The following is a 24,216-nucleotide window of genomic DNA, read 5'->3' on the forward strand; positions in this document are numbered from 1 at the left end:
CCATTGGACTGTTTGTTTTCTCAGGGTTGAGTTTTGAGAATTCTTTATGTGTCCTAGATATGAGTGCTTTGTCAGATATGAGGTTTGCAAATATTTTCTCCCATTTATTGGCTTGTCTTTTCATCCTCTTAACCAGGTCCTTAGCAGAACATTTAAAACTTTTTTTTGATGAAGTCCAATCTATATATATATTTTATGGATAATGCTCTGGTGTCATGTCTAAGCGTCTTCACTAAGCCCTAGGGTCTGCAAATTTTCTCCTATGTTATCTTCAGAAAGTTTTATAGTTACATTTATGTCTACAATCCACTCTGAGTTAACTTTGGTACAAAGTTCGAGGTTTAGGTTGAGATTCTTTTTTTTTTTTTTGCTTATGGATATGCCATTGCTTCAGTACCGTTTGTTATAAAGACTGTCCTTCCTTTGTTGGATTACTTTTGCACCTCTGTCAAAAATCAGTTGGCCATACTTGTGTGGGTCAATTTCTGGATTCTCAATTTTGTTCCAATTACCTATGTGTCTGTCCCTTTGTCAGTATCACGCAATCTTAATCACTGTAGCTATATAATAAGTTTTGAAATCAGGAAGAGCGATTTCTCCCATTTATTTTTATATCTCAAAATTCTTTTGGCCATTCTAGTTCTTCTGCCTTGCCATATAAATTTTAGAATAATTTTGTCTATATCTACCAAAAATCTTTCTGGCATTTTGATGGGAATTTTATTAAATTTGTACATCAATTTGGGAGGATTGGCATCTTTACTATATTGACTCATCTTCCAAACCCTGGATACAGTGTCTCTCTCTATTTAGATCGCCTTTGATTTGTTTTATTAGCATTTTGTAGTTTTCAGCATAAAAGTCCTATACATCTTTTGTTAAATCTTTGTTACACTTAGGTATTTCGTGTTTCTGAGTGCTTGTAAGTGGTTTCATGTTTTGTAATTGTAGTTTCCACATGCATATTGCTATTTTTTTTAATGCTGATCTTACATTCTGCAATCTTGCTGACCCACGTGTTAGATGTAGGAGTTTTCTGGTTTTTTGTTTTGTTTTTGACTTATCAGGATTTCCTACATAGACAAATCATGTTATCTGCAAACAAAAACAATTTTATTTCTTCCTTTCCATCTTGTACACCTTTTATTTACTTTCTTGCCTAATTGTCCTGCCTAAAACCTCTAGTGCTATATGGACTAGCAGTGCTGAGAGTGGACATCCTTGCCTTGTTTGTGATCTACGTAGGACAGCATTCATTCTTTGACAAGTAAGTGTATTGTTAGCTAGCTGAAGGGTATTTGTAGATGTACTTTATCAAGTTGAGAAAGTCCCCCCACCCCCATTCCTAGTTTTTTAAAGAGATTTTATCATAAATATGTGCTGACTTTTGTCAAGTGCTTTATCTGTATTAATTGACATAATCATGAGATTTCTCTTCTTTAGCCTTTTGATATGATAAATAACATTAATTGATTTTTGAATAACAAACTAACCTTGCATCTCTGGAATAAACCCCTCTTGGTCATGGTGTCAATTTTTTTTTAATATATTGCTGAATTCTATTTGCTAATACTTTGATAACGATTTTTACATCTATAATCATGAAGGATATTAATTTATAATTTTCTTGCATTGTCTTTGCCTGAAATTGTTTCAGGGTATTAAGGGCTTCATAAAATAAATGGAGATGTGTTCTTTCCACTTCTGCTTTTTGGAGAGACTGTTAAGAAATGGGGTTAATTCTCTTTAACCATTTGGTAAAATTCTCCAGTGAAACCAAATGGGCATGGAGGTTCTGGTTTTGGGGGTTGCTACTTTACAAATTTAATTTTCTAAATAGTTTCAGGGTTATTCAAATTATCTATTTTATATCGGGTGAGTTGTGGTAGTGTTTTTTGAGAATTGACCCATTTCATGTAACTTGTAATGAGTAGAATTGTTCATAGTATTCCGTTGCTATTCTTTTGAAGTCTGTGGGGTTGGTAGTGACATTTTCTGTTTCATTCCTGATGTCTGTAATTTGTGTCTTCTCTCTTTTTTCTTTGTTAGTGTTGCTAGAGGTTTTTCAATTTTATATATTTTTTCAAATATTCAGCTTTCTGTTTCATTGATTTCTCTACTTTTCTTTCTGCTTTTAATCATCAGTATCTGCTCTTATCTGTATTATTTCCTGTTTTCTGCTTGCCTCGGTTTTATTTTGCTCTTCTTTTCTAGTTTCTTGAGGTAGGAGCTTAGATTATTAATTAGAGGCATTTCCTCTGTTCTAAAGTAGGCATTGGTGCTACAAATTTCCCTCTCACCACTGCTTTTGCGTCATCCCATTTTGATACGTTCAATTTTCATTTTGATATGTTTCATTTTCATTTTCACTCAGTTCAATGTATTTTTATTTCCCTTGAGACTTCATCTTTGAAACATGCGTTATTTTAGAATTTTTTTTATTATTATTATCCTTTTTCCTGGTATTTTTTTCTGACTTCTTGATTTCTAGTTTGACTTTATTAATGTCAGAGAACACACTGTATTTCCTGTCTTTTAAATTTGTTAAGAATTTTTTTTTTTTTTTGTATCCCAGAATATGGTCTATCTATATTGGTATATGTTCCATGGACACTTGAAAAGTATGTGTATCCTGTTGTTGGGTGGAATGTTCTATAAATGTTAATTAGATCCTGTCATTGATGGTGTTGTGGAGCTCTATACCCTTGCTGGTTTTCTGTCTAGTTCTATCAAATGATAGATGTATGTTAAAGACCCCAGCTATAATTGTGGCTTTGTCTATTTCTTCCTTTGGTTCTGTCAGATTTGCCTCTCGTATTTTACAGTTCTGTTGTTGGTGTATACCCATTTAGGACTGCCAGGTCTTCTTGGCAGACTGACACTTTTGTCATTATCTAATGTACCTCTCTGTACCTAGTAATTTTCTTTGCTCTGAAGTCTACTTTATCTGATATTAATATATCCATTCCTGCTTTCCTTGGATTAATGTTTCCGTGGTATATCTTCTTTCATTCTTTCAACATACCTATATCTTTATATTTGAAGTGAGATTCTTGTAGACAGCACATAGACAGGTCATATTTTTTAATCATCTTGGCTGATCAGTATTTGGATTGCAGTATTTAGGCCATTTATATCCAGTGTACTTATTGATAAGTTAGGACTTAAGTGTATCATTTAATTTTTGTTTACTATTTGATCTCTCTCTTATTTGATTCTCTGTTGTTTCCTTTTTGCTGCCTTCCTATCTTTAATTGAATGTTTTTTGGAATTACATTTTACCTATACTGTTTTTAAGTGTATCTTTTTCTATAGTTTTTTCAGTGGTTGCTCTAGGTATTATATTTCATAATTTATCATAGTCTTCTCTGTCATCTTTTTATTAGGGTGAGTGAAGAGTAGAAACATTACCTCCCTTTATGCCCCCTTTACCCTCCACCATTTATAATATAACTATCTGAAATATTTCTCCTACATAAGAGTTATGTTTGTAGAGAACCATATTACTGCTTCCACCATCAGAAATGATTTAGAAAACTAAACAGAAGAAGGAAAATGTACTGTATTTTAATTATATTTTTACTCTTTCTCTTGGTTTTTCTTCCTTCCTGATATTCCATGTTGTCTTCTTTTAGGAAAGATTCCTTTAGCTATTATTATTTTAGGGTAGATCTGCTGGTGACAGATTCTCTTAGTTTTCTTCATCTGAGAATGTCTTAATTTATTCCTCATTCTTGATGGATATTTTTGCTACATGTAGTATTTGCAGTTGATAGTTCTCTTCTTTCAGGACTTGAAAAATCTTGTGCCACTTCCTTCTGGCTTCTATATTTTCTGATGAGAAATTCACTGTCATTCAAACTATTTTCACCTATAGGTAAGGTGTAATTTCTCTTTGACTAGTTTAAGGCATTCTAGTTTTCAGACATTAACCATGATGTGTCTTGGTGTGGATTTCTATGAGTCTATCCTCTTTGAATCAGTTGGTGTATATCTCTTGACAAATCTGGGGAGTCTTCAGCCATTATTTCAAATATTTTTTAGTTTCACCCTCTTTTTTCTCTGTAGACAAGACCTCTCTGTTGTGTAATTCCTCCTCCTTCCTTCCTTATGCCTTCCTTCCCTTTTATCCCCATTTCCTACATCATTTACGCCCCACACAGGCAACCATTCAAAACTACTTAATGCCTATTTATTGTGTTGCATGTGTTCTTCTAAACGGTAAATTATTGATGTATATTAAGGAGAGAAAAGGAGAGGAAGAAGGAGAGGGAGAGGGAAAGAGAATGAGAGAGAGAGAGAGAGAGAGTGTGTTATGGACTGAATCATGTCCCTCCAAAATTCATATGTTGAAGCCCTAATCCCCAATGTGAGTGTGTTTAGAGGGGGGCCTTTAGAGAGGTAATTAAGGTTAAATGAGGTCATAAATGTGGGACCCTAATCCAGTTAGACTGGTGCCCTTTGAAGAAGAAGAAGACACACCAGTGGTTGCCTTCTCTCTGTCTCTACAGGTACAGAGGAAAGGCCATGTGAAGACATAGCAAGAAGGCAGCTGACTATAAGCCAGGAAGAGAGCCCTCACAAGAAAGTAAATTTTCTTGCACTTTGACCATGGACTTCTAGCCTCCAGAACTGTGAGAAAATAAATGTCTGTTGTTTAAGCCACCCAGTCTGTGGTATTTTGTTGTGGAAGACTGAGCAGATTAACACAGATTTTGGTACCATGAAGTGGGGTACTACTTTAATAAAAACCTAAAAATGTGGAAGTGGATTTGGAACTAGATGAGGAGTAGAGGCTGGGAGAGTTTTCAGGCGCATGCTAGAAAAAGCCTATATTGCATTGAAGTGACTGTTGGTAGAAACATGGACATTAACGATGCTTCCAGTGAGGTCTCAAAGAGAAAAGAGGAACATGTCATTAGAACCTGGAGAAAAGGTGATCCTTATTATAAAGTGGCAAAGAATTTGGCTGAATTTTGTTCTAGTGTTCTGTGGAAGGTAGAGCCTGTGAGCAATGAAATTAGATATGTAGCTGAGGAGATTTTTAAGCAAAGTGTTGAATGTGAAGCTCAGCTGCTTATAGTAAAATGCAAGAGGAGAGAGAGAAATCAAAAGAATCATTAAGCAAGATGAACCAGAACTTGAAGATTGGAAAAATTCTCTTTCTATCCATATTGCAAAAAATATAAAGCATCTTCCGGAGAGAACACCAAGGATGTGGCTAGAAAACCACTCCTTGAGGAGATTACACATGATTTTAATTAGGTATCTCAGCAGAAGTCAGGAACAGAGATGGGATTATACAAGCACAGTCACTGCCAGCATGGACCAAGGGGAGCAGAGAGAGGATGAAATAAAGGAAAGTTTTTGGAATCTACAAGGCAGGACAATAGAGTTACTTAGCTGCAAACATGCTTCATCCTTCAAGTAAAGGAAAGAATGACACCAAAGGTGATTAAGGGATCATCAGGGCTGCCATTCCCACCATTGGGTCTAGACCTAACCGGCTCTGGGGGCAAGGCTGTTGCCTCCTCAGTTTCAGTGGGCCAGGCTGCCTCTGACTAGTGCCTCAGGAGAAGGGCAACAGCAAAGGGCTGTGAGGGAGGGGGTGATACTGCCCAAAGCATCCAGCCAAAGATTATTCTCCAGCCTGAAAAATCTAATGAAACTTGCCTTGCTACGTTTTGCACTTTCTTGGGCTCTATCATCCCTCTCTTCTTTCTGATTTCTCCCTTTTCAAAAGGGAATGTCTATCCTATGCTTGTCCTACTATTATACTTGGGAAGCAGATCATTTGTCTGGTTTCACAGCTGGAGAGGAATTTTGCCCTTTGGATGAATCATACCTCAAGTCTCATCCAAACCTAAATTAGGTGATATTTAGATGAGACTTTTGACTGGGCATAGGTTCTGGAGTGCATTAAGACATTTGGGGCTGTTGGGAAGGGATGAATGAATTTTGCATGTGAGAAAGACATGCATTTGGTGGGAGGCATAGGGAGGAATGTTATGGAATGCATTGAGTCCCCTAATATACATATGTTCAAGCCCTAACCCCCAAAGTACTTCCAAGTACTTTGAGGGAACTTTTAGGGAGGTATAAGGTTAATCTCCAAAATATTTGGAGAGAGAATTTTAGGGAGGTGTAAGGTTAAATGAGGTCATCACAGTAGAGCCTTAATCTGGTTGTATTGACGTCCTTATAAGTAGAGGAAGGGACGCATGAGCTCTTTCTGTCTCCACACAAGACCAGAGGAATGGCCAAATGAGGACACAGGGAGGAAGCAGCCATCTACAGGACAGGAAGAGAGCCCTTACCAGAAATCAAAATTTCTGGTATCTATATCATGAATCTCCAGCCTCCAGAACTGTGAGAAAATAAATGTCTGTTATTTAAGCCACCCAGAATGTGTTATTGCTTTGTGGCAGACTAAGCTGACTAACATGCGCGTGCCTGGGCGCGCGCGCCTGGGCGCACGCGTGCATGCACACACACACACACACACACACGCACGCACGCACACACACGGTATAGACTAATGATAACATATAGTTTTCATATGGCACTCTGATGTTAAGATCCAGGATTCCTTGCTTCTAAGTGTGGTCATCCACCACATTTTACCTGTCCACACTTCCAAGGATAAACTCTCACTTTGCTTCTATCTCCCCCCTCCACAAACAATACTTTGATGAATATTCTTGTGTCTGTCTGAGTAAATTTAGGTGGCTATATCCCAGGAGTGGGAAATCTGGCGCACAGGTAACATGTATTCTTATTTCAAGTAAGAAGTGCCAGTTTGCTGTTCAGGATGGCTACACCAGTTCACACTCCCACCAGTAGTGCATGAGGGCACCTGTTCTCTGTGCTTGTACTCAGAAAGGAGGAGCAATGGGGAAGCTTAGGGGATGCCCCAACTGGAGACCTGTAACAGAATGCACCCTGAGCTGGTCTCATTTCTCTCTTAAACAACCTCTGCCTGACTCACCTAGCAGCTCTATCTTACCACCATCAAGATCTGATTAAGAGCTTTGCCTAGTTATTGTTGCTCTGCCCACCCCCATGACCCATCCCTGATCTCTGGGGGTTAAATAGAATTTTATCTGAAGGTCTCTGTATGTATTTGGGCATTTTCAGTGAAGCCAAACCCTTGGCACAGACAGCAGCCAAGTGATTCACATACAGCAAGTGGTACTCACAGACCAATGTGGGTAGGACCTGAGCACATGTGACTCTCCAGGCTGGGAGGGACCTTCGAAGGCATCTATCATCCCTTTGCCAACCACTGCTTAAGTGCTTTCTATAATATCACTTCCAAGTGTTCAATTAGGCCTTCCTTGAACAACTTAGTCACAGAGCTCTCACTATTTCTCTAGACAAACCATTCCTTCTATAGGCAGCTCCAACAATTTGAAAACCCTAGGGTCACACAGAACACAGATCAGATGCTCCTTGTCCCCCCCCCCAAATTCATTCTCCTCCCCCTCCATAATAATAGAACCCCTGATTTTCATCTGGGCATGTGACACCTGGACTAAGGGCTGTATTTCCCTCTCTCCTTTGCAGTTGTTTGTGGCCACGTGACAATGTTCTGGCCAGTGGGATGAAAACACATGTGATGTGTGCAACGTCTAAGCTGTGACCCTAAAGGGAAGGAGTGTGCCATTCACTTCTCCTTTGCCCTCTTCCCACTGCCTAACATGTATACACAACATCAAGCCATCTTCAACCCTGTAGATGAAGGCTACACCCTGCACATGGTGAAGCAACAATATAAAAAGAGCCTGAGTCCCCAACACGGAATAACCACACAAACCACAGGCCGCTTGTTCCCAGACTGATAATGTGAGAGAGAAGTGAACTTCTGTCTTGTTTTAACCACTGTTAATTTGGAACCAAGTTGGATTAGCTTTACCAATAAACATCCCAGTTAACTGGCTACTGTATTTATTTGAATCTAAAATGCCATTGGACATAGGGTACACATTATCTTATGGACTACTAAGAGAAAAATGCTACCTATTATATTATGACAAAATGTTTTCTTTTAATTTAAATGTTCATTTAATAGTTGTTGAAAGAGCTCTGGTAGACTGATTTAAGACACTATTTTAATCAGACTTTTCTAGTCTGAGTCATTTCTCATACACAATAACCTTTTATTTCAAGGGAAAACCATGATGAAATATTTTTGAAGATACTTTAAGTGGCAATTAAAGTCAACACATACAGTGATAATCATGCACATAATTCAACTGAAGGGATGATAATATGAACAGCCATGGCCAAGTTCGCATGTGCTCATGCATGAACAATAACACAATTCCCTCTTGGCCAATGGCAGTTGTAAGGTAGAATTGTATTTAAGACACATCCTGACTTTAGATTTTTAAAATATAAAATATGTGTGTATTAAATGGTGAAATCTGGTCCTTTAAAACCAAATTTGGGGAATAACCTTCACTTCCACTCTAGTCAAAATAGAGTAACGGGGACCAGATTTACCCACCTGTGCAAAATAACTAAAAGCAAAACAAACAAAAACGCCAAGACAAAACATATGAAAAAAACGGTGCTCAAATCATTGGACTTCAGGCAAGTAAGGTCAGTGATCTCTGAGAGATGGAAAAGCTTAGATGAGCCTGAAGATTGCCCCATCCTACTGCCTAGAGAAATATTCTAGACTGCAAGACAGGGACGGGGAACTCAGACAGAGCCTGGCCATCTCCCTCAATTGAGGAAATGGAGCTATGAGTCTGGAGAAGCCAAGGAACCTGGAGTTCACAGGAAAGAGTTTTGGAGAGGGGAGACCTGTGTAGAGAGAGAATGCTTACAATTTTCAGAGGCTCCCCCTCAAGTACTCACTGAAATATTGATCAGCACATGTGTGTAAGGAAACTAACTACCTGAAGCCAAGGAAAGAACCACCTCAAAGGATTAGAGGAAACAGTGATCAGAGCCCACAAAGGGCTGAGAATAGTGACTGTTCCAAACAATCAAGGTAGAAAATATTCACAATTTGTATAGCATTAGAGTACAAAGACAAGTTCTGCATCACTAATGAGGAAAATGAGCTCTACACTAAATGCTGCTATGGTCCCACTTAGCTAAGCTGAAAAGCAAGGCCCAGAAGGATAAAACAGATTCCAAGTGTCTTAATGACATGCCATAAGAAAGCTCAAGAATATTTATAGGAATGCAAAAATCTGCAGTCAACAAGGTAAATTTGAAAATGTCTGGAATCCAACCATACCTTGACAGGTGTGCAATTTGAAGCAGGAAAAATGCAATCCACAATGTTGAGAATAAAAATCAAAACTGATCTAGAAATGACACAGTTGATAGAATTTGTAGCCAAGGATACAAATAGTTATTATAAATGCATTTCATATGTTCAGAAAGCTTGTGGAAATACTGGCCACGTTAAGTACAGTTGTGGGAGAGATGAAAAATACCCAAATAAAATATCTAGAGATGAAAACTACAATGTCTGAGGTGAAAACTACATTAGTCAATTTAGACAATAAAGGAGAAAAGATTAATGAACATGAAGACATACCAATAGAAATTTCCCAAATGAAATATACAGAGAAAAATGGTCAAAAAAATAAACAGCATCAGCAAACTGTAGGACAACTTCAAGTGGCTAAAAGTACACGTAATTGGAGATGAGGAAGGAGGGAGAAAAGAAAAATATTTGAAAAATTAATAACTGAAAATGTTTCAAATTTGATGAAAACTATACATGCACTGATCCAAAATGTTCAACAAATCTCAAGCATGGGATGCAGGAAGAAAACTACACCAAGTCATATCACAATGAAATTGCTCAAAACTAATGATAAAGAGAAAATCTTAACAGCAGCCCAAGGAAAAAAGGCATGCTGCCCAAGAGGAACGAAGTAGGATAGAATCAAGATGACAGTGGCATATTATTTTTAAAGTACTGGGAAAAAGAAAAAAAGAAAAAACCTCTGCCAATATAGAATTCTTTACACATTGAAAATAACTTTTAAAAACAAAGGTGAAATAAAGACTTTCCGAGACAGAAAAGTTGGGATGCTATATCACCAGCAAACCTGCTCTACGATAAATGTTAAAGTATGCTCTTCAAGCAGAAGGAAAATAATAGCAGAGGAATACAGAGCATTGAACATGGAAAAATATAATGACTTTTTCTTGTTATTTAAATTCATTAAAAAGATAACCAACAGTTTAAACCAAGAAGTGCATCAATGTAATAGCACAGAGGGCAGAAAGGGAGAAATAAAAATACAGTGCTGTAAGTTTCTTATACTATATCTGCAGTAGTATGAGATCACTTGAAGATAAACTGTGACAAGTAAAGATGTATATCATAGACTCTAAAGCAACTACTAAAATAATAAAAAAACAGAATAATAGGTAATAAGTCAGAAAAGCAGATCAAATGGGACCATAAAATATACTTAATCAAAAGAAGGCATAAAGGGAGGGGAAAGGGAACAAAAAAACAGATGAGATAAATGGAAAACAACAAGGTGGTAGATCTCAACCTAACCATATCAACAAGCACATTAAATATAAATGGTCTAAACACCCTCAGTTAAAAAGCAGATTGCCAGATTGGAAAAAACAAGCAAACAAACAAACAAACCAAACTGTGGACTGCCTATAAGAATCCCACTTTAAATATAAGGGAACAAGTAAAAGTGAGAAGATACACCATGCTAACACTATTCAAAAGAAAGCTGTCTAAATGCAGTGTGGTATCTTGGAAATCCTATCAAAATCTCAGCAGGCATTTTTGTAGAAATTGATAAGTGAAACCTAAAATTCATATAGAAATGCAAAGGGCCTAGAGCAGCCAAAACAACTCTCAAGAAGAATAGCAAAGTTGGAGAACTTACATTGCCTGTTTTCAAGAATTATTTTAAAGCTGCAGTAATCAAAACAGTGAAGTATAGGCATAAAGATACACAAATAGACCTATGGAGCAGAACAGAGAGTCCCAAAATAAACCCACAAATATATGGAAAGCTGATTTTTTACAGTGATACAAAGGCAATGCTGTGGAGAAAGAATGCCTTTTTCACCAAAAGGTCCTGAAACAACTGGATATCTACATGCAAAAACAAACAAACAAGAAAAAGGCGTCAACCTATACTTTGCATCATACACAGAAATTAAGTGAAAATGGATTATAGGCCTACATGTAAAACCTAAAATTTCTGGAAGAAAATCTTTGTGACTTTGGCTTAGGCAAGGTCTTTCCTTATGTTATACAAAAATCACAATCCATATAAAAAAGAATACTGATGAGTAAGACTTCTTTATCAACATTAAAAACTTCTGCAATTTAAAAGACACTCTTAAGAGAATGAAAAGACAAGTTGCAAACTGGGAGAACATCTTTGCAAAGCATGTATCTGATGAAGGCCTTGTATCCTGAATACATAAGGAACACTCAAAATTCACAATAAGTAAATATATAACCCAACTGAAAAATGAGCAAAAGGTTTGAATAGACACTTCACCAAAGAAGATAGATGGGTGGCAAATAAATGCATGAAGAAGATGTTCAACAGGATTAGAAATTGAAACCTTCATACTCTGTTTCTGGGGATGGAAATTGGCACAACCAATTTGGAGAACAGTTTTGCATTATTTTAAAAAGTTATACACATGCTTGTCATATGACCCAGAAATTTCACTCTAGGAATCTAACCAGGAGAAATGAAAACATATTTCCACACAAAGACTTATATGTAAATGTTCAGAGCAGCATTCATAAGAGCCAAAAGGTGGAAACAACCCCAATGTTCATGTGGTGAGTGAATAAACAAAATGCAGTATATCCATACAATGGAATACTGTTTGCCAATAAATAGGAAAGAAATACTGATATATGGTACAATGTGTATAAGCCTAAAAACAATGTGCTAAGTTATGTGCAATGTCCTGAAAAGGCAAATCTATAGAGACAGAAAGTATATTACTGGTTGCCTAGGCCTGTGTGTGGCAACAGAGATGGACTGATACTGGGCATAAGGGCTCTTTTGGGGATGCTGGGGATGTTCTAAAATTGTATTGTGGTGATAGTTGCACAACTCTGTACATTTACTAAGAGTCATTGAATTGTACAGTAAGTCCCCTACATATGAAAAAGTTCCATTTCAAGAGCACGTTCGTAAGTTCAATCTGTTCGTAAGTCCAACAAAGTTAGCCTAGGTACCCAACTAACACAATTGGCTATATAGTAAAGTACTGTAATAGGTTTATAATACTGTTCACACAAATAATACATAGAAAACAAACACAAAAAATAAACATTTTTAATCTTACAGTACCGTACCTTGAAAAGTACAGTAGTACAGTACAATGTTTGGTGCTTCTTAGCAGTATCAGCTGCATCACTGCTGCTTTTATGCTTCTGGACATCCTGGGCTTGAAATAAAGATACTTACTACTGTGCTCTATACAGTACTGTACAGTAAAGTACACAAAAGTACAACCACTTGTAGAAGATGCACCCACATAACAATGCACGCCAGACACATGAACTAATGTACATGATTGGACATGTGAACACAGGTTTGTATCTTTGAAAGTTCGCAACGTGTAGGGAACTTACTGTATACCTAAAATGGATGGTTTCTATGGTATGTAAATCACAACTCAATAAAGCTGTTAAAAATATATCCTCCATTGTCTTCTTACTGTACCCAGAATTAAATCTAAACACACAAATTCTAAGCTCTTTGTACCCCTCTGCTCCTGTTTTCCCAGGAAAATGAGTGATTCGTCAAAAGGCTTGTGTAGAAAAAGCAGATTTTAAATGGATTTGGACAAATGAGGTACCCGGGAGGAATGGGAAGTGGGTTAATGTACCCTTGTGGTTGATTGCCTACACCATGCTGTTCAAGCTTAGGATCTAATGCCCAGCCTTCCATGCTCTATCCAGCAACTGGGTAGTTTGGGCTAAGATTAAAGGTAAATAAAAGGTCGTTCCTTTCACAGATCTACAGAGTGGGCATTATGCCAGCCACTGCTTAAATGCGCACACACATAATAGCTTCCTTCTCTTTTCATTTTCTATCAATCATGCAGACAAAAATAAATGTATTAAGCAAGTGCCACTTACCCAACAGTGTGCTGGATCCTGGGGATGACTGAAGAGAAGACCCCTTCCTTCAAGTAAAATTATTGATTGTGGTCCAATATAGAAAATAGGTCAAATCATAACTATTATGGCTCAAGTGGAAGTGGGTACCAGAGTCTTTATTCTCTCCTCAAATCCAACCCTGCCTCACTCTACCAGAGTAGGCCTTGATACACCTCCCTGCAACTCCCAGGGCTCCTCAGAACATTACTTCAAAGCCACCAATAAAATCTATCCTCTTCATTTCAGAGATGAAGAAACAAATGTCCAGAATGGGAAAGGAACTAGCCCAAGAGCATGCAGCTATGGTCCTCTGGGTCCTCTACATGTACAGACTTTCACATGAAGCAATTTGAAATCTGGATAATTATATATATAAGAGCCTTCTAGAAACTGACACTATACCATATTTCTGTCTGTAAACACCATGTCATCTATCACACCGCTTTGGCTCAACAATTACATTTGGAGTGACAATTATGAATGCAAATAAGTGGTAAGTCCAGGGTACTGACTGTAATCTCAGTAGTCTCAGAGAAAGAAAGATATTATCATGGGTGGGGGGCTTTAATTCATTCAGTTAAGATTTACTAAGAGTGTATAAGTTCCAGGAACTGGGAAGGAATTGGGAGTTAAGAAAGGATTTATTTAATAAAAATAGCTATCTATCTATCTATCTATCTATCTATCTATCTATCTATCTATTTTTGGTGTCTACTATGTTCCAGCAACTGTCCTAGGCACTTGATACGCTATCTAATTTAATCTTCATCATGACCACATAAATAGGTATGTTTAGCTTCATTTTTACAGATGAAGAATTTGAGGCTGTGAGAAGTAAAGTGACCTGCCCAACATCACAAAGCCAGGAAGTGCAGAATCCAGTGTGCTGAACCTGATGACCTTTCCACCATACGAAGGAACTTTCCTCATATATGATGTATTTCAAGCCATGGAAAACAAGCCAATGGGGTGAATCTTGCCCTGGATCAGTCAGTCACCAATTTTAAGGGTGAAATAGGGCACATCATGGAACCTCTTGGAAGCTTGGAAATTCTATCTACCTGAGAAGTAAGACTCAGTGTAGTCCTGCACAGAGTTGTTGGATGACTCCATAAGATGGAATCTGTGGAATGTTTGGCCCTACAAGTGAGGAAAGCATCCAAGTCATTAAAGACCCGATTTTATATGGAAAATTTCCTAATGAAATCCTCCCAAGAGGCTAAGGCGCAGCTGGTATGGCCACGGAATCCCAGGAAATCCACAGAATACTTCCTTAGGATTTCCCACAATCACTGGGGCTACAGTCTTACTTAAATCTTGAATGAAGATTCCTGACCTCCCTAGGCCACAGCCTCTCCAGACAGAGTCCTGGGCCAAGACAAAAATATTCAGCTGGCTAACTTCTTTCCAATGGCTCTTTGCTGACTAATGTGGAGAAGGAAGGGTAGAGAGCAGGAGAAGTTCTAGGGCAATGGATCATCTATTCCTGGGACAAACTTGGCAGGCTCATCTGTCACCCAGCTTAAGGGGTGACTTAGCCCCAACACTCACTCAACAAGCAGAGTAGGAAAGCTGGGACCTGTAGGACCTGAGGATGGGCAGACCAAGTGAAGACACTGGCTAGCAGAGATGGATGGAAAACTGCCCAGATTTGTTGATGAGCTAAGGGAATGGTGGGAAGTGGACCGATCCAGAATATATTATATAGGCATAATCCGCCAGGTCTTACTAATGCAGTGGTTTTTCCAAGTGTGTTCCCTGGACCGGCAGCAACAGCATTGCCTGGGAACTTGTTAGAAATGCAAAGTCTCAGGCCTTCCGAATAAGAGACTCTGGAGATGGGACCCAGCAATCTAGGTTTCAACCGCCTGCCAGGTGGAGCCTAATGCACGCCCAAGTTTGACAACCACTGTGCTAGTGTTTTGGATACATGGAGTCATAGAGGGAAGAATGAAGAATGATTCCAGATTTGGGGATGGGGGTGGCATTTACTACTGATGGGGGAGACTAGGAAAGGAGACTGGGGGTGGGGATGTGGGTAAAGTTGAGAGTTCTGTTGGGGTCTGTTTAAGATGCCAGTGATATATCCAGTGGGGTTGGTTAAGTGGAAAGTTGGATATGTGAGTACAGAACTCAGGGGAGAGATCAGAGCTATTCACCTTGATTCTAAGATCCTTGAGAACAGATCTAATTCATCTTAGACTCTGAGAATTTCCCAGCCCTGTGTATGGCCCAGAACAGGTGCTTGGTAAATGTAACTGAATGAAAAAAAAAGGAGCCGGCTTTTCCTGCTTACTCTACTCTGATGAGAACACTGCCTAAGTACCAAGTGTTCTTCCATTTAATATTTATTTGTGCATCTGGAAAAGCAGCTACTGTTGGAAAAGAAGTTTTCTTTGAACAATTCACCTTGAAGACTTTCTTATAGCTTAGCATCAAATGTCAACTCTCTTGCATTCTCTCTCCTGTAGCCAGAATTGGCTTGACTTGCCCATCCCTAAGTCCCAGAGTTGCCAGCTGTTCTGTGACTTGTTGTTGAGTGAGCATTGGGGCCAAAACTGACTTAGTTTTCAAGCGAGGTGATAGTGGAGCCTGCTGAAGCTGCTACAACAATGACAGAGGGAAGGAAGGAAGGAAGGAAGGAAGGAAGGAAGGAAGGAAGGCAGGCAGACTCATGTCAGTTCAAAACTTTACCATAAGGCAGAATAACTTCAGTGCTATAATAAATCTCCCTGTGGGAGCCCAAAGGGGTAAGTGATTCATTTGGACTAGGGAATTTGAGGTTTTGAACAAGAGGTGGTATTTGCTCTGGGTCTTCCTTGAAGAATAAGTAGGATTTACAGGCTTGGAATAAGGGAAGGACATTAAGAATGAGGGATCTGCCAGCTACATGTAAAAGAATGAAATTAGAACACTCCCTAACACCATACACATAAATAAACTCAAAATGGATTAAAGACCTAAATATAAGACCCGACAGTATAAAACCCTTAGAGGAAAACATAGGAAGAACACTCTCTGACATAAATCACAGCAAGATCTTTTTTGCCCACCTCCTAGAGTAATGAAAATAAAAACAAACATTAAAAAATGGGACCTAATGAAACTTAAAAGCCTTTGCACAGCAAAGGAAACCATAAACATAACGAAAAGACAACCTTCAGAATGGGAGAAAATATTTGCAAATGAAGCAATGGACAAGGGATTAATCTCCCAAAAATACAAACAGCTCATGTAGCTCAGTACCAGAAAAACAAACAACCCAATCAAAAAATGGGTGGAAGACCTAAATAGGCATTTCTCCAAAGAATACATACAGATGGCCAAGAGGCACATGAAAAGATGCTCAACATCACTAATTATTAGAGAAATGCAAATCAAAACTACAGTGAGGTATCACCTCATGCCAGTCAGAATGGCCATCATCAAAAAATCTAGAAACAATAAATGCTGGAGAGGGTGTGGAGAAAAGGGAACCCTCTTGCACTGTTGGTGGGAATGTAAATTGATACAGCCACTATGGAGAACAGTATGGAGGTTCCTTAAAAAACTAAAAATAGAATTACCATATGACACAGCAATCCCACTACTGGGCTTATACCCTGAGAAAATCATAATTCAAAAAGACACATGCACCCCAATGTTCATTGCAACACTATTTACAATAGCCAGGTCATGGAAGCAACCTAAATGTCCATTGATAGATGAATGGATAAAGAAAATGTGGCACATATATACAATGGAATATTACTCAGACATAAAAAGGAATGAAATGGGGTCATTTGTAGAGATGTGGATGGACCTAGAGACTGTCATACAGAGTGAAGTATTGTTTTGGCCAAAAAGCTCGTTTGGGTTTTTCCATAACATCTTACAGAAAAACCTGAATGAACTTTTTGGCTAACCCAATAAGTCAGAAAGAGAAAAACAAATATCGTACATTAATGCATATATGTGGAATCTACAAAAATGGTACCGATGAACCTGTTTGCAAGGAAGCAGTAGAGACACAGACGTAGAGAACAAATGTATGAACACCAAGGGGGGAAAGAGGACGTGGGATGAATTGGGAGATTGGGATTGACATATACACTAATATGTATAAAATAGATAACTAATGAGAACTATTGTATAGCACAGGGAACTCTACTCAATGCTCTGTGGTGACCTAAATGGGAAGGAAACCCAAAAAAGAGGAGATATATGTATATTTATAGCTGATTCACTTTGCTGTACAGCAGAAACTGACACAACATTGTAAAGCAACTATACCCCAATTAAAAAAAAAAGAATGAAGGACCCACATTAGCAAAGGCCTGGAAGAATGGAAATATATAAAACAGTGAGGAACTTCTGTGTGGATAAAGAATAAGGTGAATGAAAATGAGAGGTAGTAGATAAGATTGGAAAGGTAGGTCTGGGACAGACTTGTGGGGGAGAGGGGCATGAATGCCATGGCAACAATTATTGGCAAATGTCTATGGACATACAGTAGGAAATGACTTACAATGAGAAATGAATCTTATATTGTGACCCAATATACACAAACACAGATAGAAAACTGAAACAAAAGTTCCCACAGAGAATACCTACCATTTCTTATGCAATGTATGCTGATATTTTCTATCTTATTTTGTATAAATTTTTTTTACAAATCCTACTAGCAGCTAATTCATTTCATGACCTACTAATGGTTCACGATCTGTGTTTTGAAAAATACTGCTACAGGCAATGGGAAGTCAGTGAATGTGTTTGAGGAATAACATAGTAACTCCAGTGCTTTAGGAAGGTAGTTCTCATAGCAGTGTGGATGGAATTAAAAATAGGGGGCAGACTGAAAATAGGAAAGCAATTCTATAGGTAGAAAGCGATACAATATTATAATTATCCAGGTTGGTCATGATGAAGGCCTAAAACAGGACAGTGAGTGTGGAGGTTGAAAGTGGTGCATGAATATGAGCCAGATGTTGAAGGTGGGACTTGCTAACTGATCAAAGGTGAGTTATAAAAAAGCAAGGGTAATCAGCATCAATATCCAAGTTTCAATCTGAGGTAACTGTGCAGAGAATGATGGCATTAAACAAGTGGTTTAGTGGGAGGAGCTGGATTGGGGCAGGAAGAGACAAAGTCTTAAGAGTTGATTGACTTCAGCTGTGTCTGTGGAACAACCAGGCAGACAAGCCCAGTAGACTGTGGGATATATCAGGCTGAAGCTTGGAAGGAAGTTAGGGGGTAGAGACTGGAGAAATGAAGATAATATTTGAAGCTGTAGGAGTATAAGAGGTAACTCAGGAGAATGTGTAGAGAGAGAAAAAGAGAAGACTTAAGAAAAAGACTTAAGAGGATCTACTTAATGATACAATATTTACTTCCAAAATGAGTTTTTCCTTTCTTAAGTGAGTAAAGTTTATTGTGTATGGATATGTGTGCACTGGGGCATGGATGAGTGCAATGTGTGTGTATGAATGGCATGTGCATGTTAAGGAAATATTAGTATGCATTTGGGGAGCTGGTGAAGGGCTCTGGTTGCTCTAGCAGTGGCTACACTCACTTTCTTTGCCTCATGGCTTCTTCTCCTTTCCTTCCCTCTTTTCCATCTCTCCTCTTTTGTTCCATTCTTTCCTTCCCCTTTCCACATATCCACATGCTCCTTCATCACCACTTGAAAGCCCAAGAAATTGATGGGCAAAATAGACCAGTGTGGGACTTGGGGCCCAAGGTCTGCAGCATAGTGTTGGAGTGTGGTTGGGGTTAGGAGGAAAGACAGGGCTGTGAGCATGTGGTCAGAGTCAGAAGTGGGGAATGGTTTGTGGTGGGAGAATCCATTCCTGAGACATTTTCCACTTCAAATTCTGCCATCAGTGTGTATGTACATGAATATGTGTGACTATGAATGTGTATATTTCTGTGCCTGTGCCTGGGGGTGTGTCTGACTCTTAGCTTGACTTAATCAGGTTTTGGGGCGAAATTATCCTCATCACTGCTACTTCAGTGCAGAAGTAAAATTATTTTTTTAACAGAAATAGGCTGCTTTGTTTATACCTTTAGGGATTTAGGATTAGAGCAGTTGAAGAACTGTGAATAATGGTTAATTAGATTATCAGCATTTGTTGAAATGCATATGCCATGTGAATAGGAGGATACATTCTCTCTTCCTTTCCTAGCTGTGTGACCATAGATAGGTTACCTAACCTCCCTGAGCCTTAGTATCCTTTTCTGTAAAATGCGGATAATAATTCCTACCACAGATTTCCATTAGCAAGAGTTGAATATTAAATGAGCTAAGAGCTTTGAAATCAGTAGGTGTTCAACCAATGTTAGTTCCTTTCTCCAGTTCCTTCTACCCCTTCCTTCTCTCCACCTCTCATACATGTTTTACTGGTCCACATGTGAAAATCGAGTTGTATTTGTAATACTTTCCCTATTTTCAGTTCTTAAACCAAGTGATATAACCTTTGCATATTACTGTAAAATTATCAAAAGAAGGCTAATTTAAATCACTTTTGGTGCATACACATCTAGAATTATGTCTTCTTCGTGGATTGACCCTTTCTCATATAGTTCAGTCATGTTTTTAAATCGACTGTCATTTCATTGGTGTATTTAGACCATTTATATTCAACATAATTATTGATATGTTAAGGCTAAGTGTGTCATTTTATTTTTTGTTACCTGTTTTTTCTCTCTGATTAGTTTTTCTCTTTTCTTTGCCCTGCCTTCCTGTGGGTGACTTGAACATTTTTTTCAAATTTCATTTTGATGTATCTATAATTTTTTTAAACTAAAGCATAGTTGATATGCAATATTATATTAGGTTCAAATGTACAGCATAGCGATTCAATATTTTTATAGATTATACTCCATTTGAAGTTATTATAAAATATTGGCACTATTTCCCTGTGTTTTATAATCCTTGCATCTTATTTATTTTATATATAGTATTTTGTTTCTCTTAATCCCCTACCCCTTATCTTGCCCCTCACCCACTTTCCTCTCCCTGCTGGTAACCACTAGTTTGTTCTCTATATCTGTGAGTCTGTTTCTGTATTTTGCTATGTTCATTCATTTGTTTTATTTTTTAGATTCCACATATAAATGACAACATACAGAATTTATCTCCTCAAAAAACTAAAAATAGAACTACCATATGATCCAGTAATTCTACTCCTGTGTATATAATCCAAAGAAAATGAAAACACTAATTCAAAAAGTTACATGAACCCCAGTGTTCATAGCAGCATAATTTACAATAGCCAAGATATGGAAGAATCCTTAGTGTCCATCAACAGATAAATGGATAAGTAAGATGGAAATTTACCTCCCTTTTACATTCTTTTATACTCCCTGTTTATAATATAAATGTCTTAACTATTTCCTCTATATACATTCAGAACCACATGAGACAGTGTAATAAATTTTGATCCAATCATCAAACAGGATTCATACAACTCAAGAGGAAAAGAAATTCTGTTGTATGTACCCATGTTTTTGCCTACTGTGCTCTTTCTTCCAAGGTTCCTCCTTTTATTGTTTTTTTTTCTGTTTTAAGACTTACTTTTTTCATTCTTATAGGGTAGACCTCCTACTGATAAATTCCCTGTTTCCTTTCATCTGAGAATGTCTTGATTATCCCTTTATTCCTGAAGGATATTACCACTGCACATAGGATTCTGGGTTGATGATTCTTTTCCTTCAGCAGTTGAAAAATGTAGTGCTACTTCCTGCTAGGGCCTCGTCAGTTTCTGATGAGGAATCTGCTGACTTTCTATTTTTTTTTCCCTGAAGGTACAGGTAAGATGTTGTTCCTCTTTGGCTGTTTCCTACATCTTTTCTCTGCTTCTGTTTTCAGAAGGTTGACTCTGATGTGTCTTGGTATGAATTTCTTTGGGTCTTTTTTCATGGTGTTTGCCTAGCTACTTGGATCTGGAAGTTTATGCCCTTTGCTCAGTTTGGGAAGTTTTAAGCCACTACTTCTTCAGGTACTTCCGGTCCTGCCTTATTTCTCCTCTCTTTCTGAAATTCTGTTGACATGACTGTTAGATCTTTTGTTATAGTCTCACAAGTCTGGAGGCTCTGACTCTGCTCAATTCCTTCTTTTCTTTTCTTTCTTTTTTTTTCTTTTTACATTTAATTTCCCTCTGTTGTTTACACTGGGTTATTTCTATTGTTTTATGTTTAAGTTGTCTGATTCTTTCCTCTGTCTTCTCCATCTTGCTGTTGATCCCATCCATTGAGTTTTTAGATATTTTTTTCCAGTTTTCAAACTTCCATTTGGTTCTTCTTTGTGTTTTATATTTCTTTTTGAGACTTTCTATTTAAATGCTGAGATTTTCTATTGTATCATTTGTTGCAAGTGTGTTGTGGTTGCTCCCTGAAGCATTTTTATGATGGCTGCTTTAAAATCCTTGTCAGATAATTCCAACCTCTGTGCTCTCTCAACCCTGGCATCTGTTTACTTCCTCTTGCCACTGAAACTGATAATCTTGGTATGGTAAGTGATTTTTTTCAATTAAATTTGGACACTCTGGATCTCTCTTAACACTTTTGTCTTTGCAGGCCTCCTCTGATGTGCTACTTTTGCAGGGAAGGGGGGCAGTATAAGTCCAGGTTCTCCACTGGGTCTCTGATTGACATCCAGGTTGGGGAGAGGCTCTTTGTTATTGCTGGTTGAGGGTGAGAGTTCTGGCCTCTCTTAGGCCTCTTAGGATCCCATCCCAGCTAGTAGTGGTAGGAATGCCAGGTTTACCACTGGTGAGGGTCAAAGTCATGGCCCCCCATTTGGTCTGTACTAGAAAGGGTCACTTTTCCTTGTTCCCAACTGTTCCTTCCCTTGGGGTTGGGTAGGGATTCCTTTAAAGTCTGGTAAAAATAAGTCTAGGCTCTTCACTTGCAGGCATAAGTTTCTTATTAGCTGCACTGTTATTATGACAGCTGACTTTTTCCTGCACCAAGATGTCCCACTCCCTATATCCTGATTCTTTTGCAGAAAATAAATTGCAATATACACCCTGTCTACCCTTTCCTGGGACCCGAAGGGATAGAATGGGAAGACCAGAGCCTCTGCACACAAATTGACTGGGTTCTTGTCAAAATCTGGCATTTTCAAACTGTTTGGCTCTGGAAAAATTACTTAAATTTTCTGAGCCTCCATTTTCCCAGTTGTAAAGGAAGTGTAGGAAGTTCTCAGGATTGCCGAATGCGCAATAGTAGGTCAAGCGGCTTGGCACACCAGGGGCTCAATAAATAATAGTTCCTTCCTTTTACTCTCCAGCAGAAGTAGAAATATAACCCCTGCAAAGGACAAAAAAGCCAAGGTGCTTCCCCACCACCACCATCATGTGTGAGTCTCACCAAAGGCATTCACTCCAAGAGTTAAATCTCTTGGTCAAAGTCTTATTTCTTAAAGGGACTTGATATCCTCCCCCATTTTTCTTCAGGTTCCTGGAAAATACTAAAGGGAACGGCCCAACCCAGGGCACCCTCAGAAGGAGGGTGAAAGCCGAGGCAGAGGCGGGTCGGTGGGGGGCAGGGTGTCCTGGCAGAGAAGAGCGAGTGAAGGAAGGCCTGGTATTGGCCCAGGCAGTCCATTCAACTGGCGTTATTGTGCTCTGAGCAAGGACAGTATCATCGCCTAGCCAATGCCACTCCTGGAGAAAAGGGGTAGGGGATGCAGGCAACACGCACTTTGCGTCCCGCCCATTAGCCCATCACCTCTGGGGCCTGAGATCAACTGTTGCAGGCGGCAACTGCCTCCCCAGTCTCCATCACTCCCAGCCCCCTTCCCAAGCACCGGGTAGGAGAGGAAGAAAGTGGTGAGTGACAGCAAAAAAATACATAAGAGCGAGTGTTCTCTGTCCTCCCTGTCCTGGCCTGCAGGGATTCCTCCGCATCCCCAGTCTGCAGCCCCGGGCAGCCGCCACCAGCCCCGATGTGTTAGACTCTGCTCTCAAAAGGCTCGCCCGAGCTCGAGGTCCTGAAGTTGAACAGAAGACTGAAAAAAAAAAATCTAGACACCTAAAGAGCAAGGAGCCAAATACACCTTGGAGCCTACAAACACTTTGAAAAATAATGGGTCCAAGAATGCCATTCCCCCAACTCCCACACAAGAAGCATAAAGCTGTCTTGGGACCAACACCCACCCACCCCCGCCCCCCCCAACACAAACACACTTACACCGTGTGTCTGCATCTGGCTTTCTCAGACACATCTGGCAAAAGATCCCTCTCGGTCGGTCTGTTTCTCTGTCTGCCTCTCTCTCTCTCTGCTAGTCTCAGTTCCGATTCTCCCCTGCCTCATTCCCATCCTTGAATTCCGTGGTGAATGGGATCCTTTTCAGTCCCCCTCCGCAAGTAGCCCAACAATAGACACTTTCCGTAGCTAGCAGCCCTCTCCCGCAGTGAGGGATTTGGGTAGCTTCGGAGGGGACTGGGAGGGCGCTGCAAAGTTCCACTTACCTGATCTCTTTAATGCTTTCCAATTTGCACATGATTTCTTGTTCATCTGCCATGCTTTTCACTCTCACTTTCACGTCCTGAGAAAGGTACAAACACACAAGCCCAGGGATACAATAGACACAATGTAACCACCTCCTCCCGGCATGGGGCTCTGAGCCTGTGCGGTAGGGACATGGAGAAGGCCTGGGAGCTGTAGTCCGCAGCTCCAGGACCAGCCAGGCAGCCCGGAGGCCTGCAGGACTACAACTCCCAAAAGGCCAAGCGAGACATTCCTGTTTCTCTTCCTGCAGCTGCACTTTAAGTCAATTTGTCACAGATAATTGTGTCAAAGGTTGTGAGGAGTACAAGGGAATAGTGATATTCGTTTGGCCCGTGAGAGTGAGAGGCTGAGTGTTCTGGCAGCTGTCTGGGAACTCGTGGCTTTGGCATTCAGATGGGGTGGAGAAGAGGTGGAAGGGAGGAGGGAGCAGCTGCTAAGGCTGAAGGATGGGGAGGGGTTGACCACGTTCCTTCCAGCCCTCCATCCATTCTAGTTACCGAGTTCAAACTTTGCCAGTCAACGAAGGAGGTACTGGGGGAGGCACTGGGTGAAACAAAGATAAATAAAAGCAAGTCCTT

At 39.3% G+C, this 24,216-nt stretch overlaps 1 protein-coding gene across 2 annotated transcripts in view; it reads right to left on the bottom strand.

The window, feature by feature from the left end:
* The window catches only part of LOC132357269 (zinc finger C4H2 domain-containing protein), a 35,199-nt gene extending 11,447 nt beyond the window's left edge, over positions 1–23,752 (bottom strand). The window contains exon 1 of one of the 2 annotated variants that reach the window (XM_059910584.1): positions 23,599–23,752. In XM_059910584.1, coding sequence (XP_059766567.1) covers positions 23,599–23,651 — 53 coding nt within the window. In that variant the 5' untranslated portion in view covers positions 23,652–23,752. The remainder of the gene's footprint in view (positions 1–23,598) is intronic. The other variant, XM_059910585.1, reaches the window with a different exon arrangement.
* Between the last annotated feature and the right edge of the window lie 464 nt (positions 23,753–24,216).

The sequence above is a fragment of the Balaenoptera ricei genome, chromosome X (assembly GCF_028023285.1).
Source record: "Balaenoptera ricei isolate mBalRic1 chromosome X, mBalRic1.hap2, whole genome shotgun sequence".
NCBI lineage: Eukaryota > Metazoa > Chordata > Mammalia > Artiodactyla > Balaenopteridae > Balaenoptera > Balaenoptera ricei.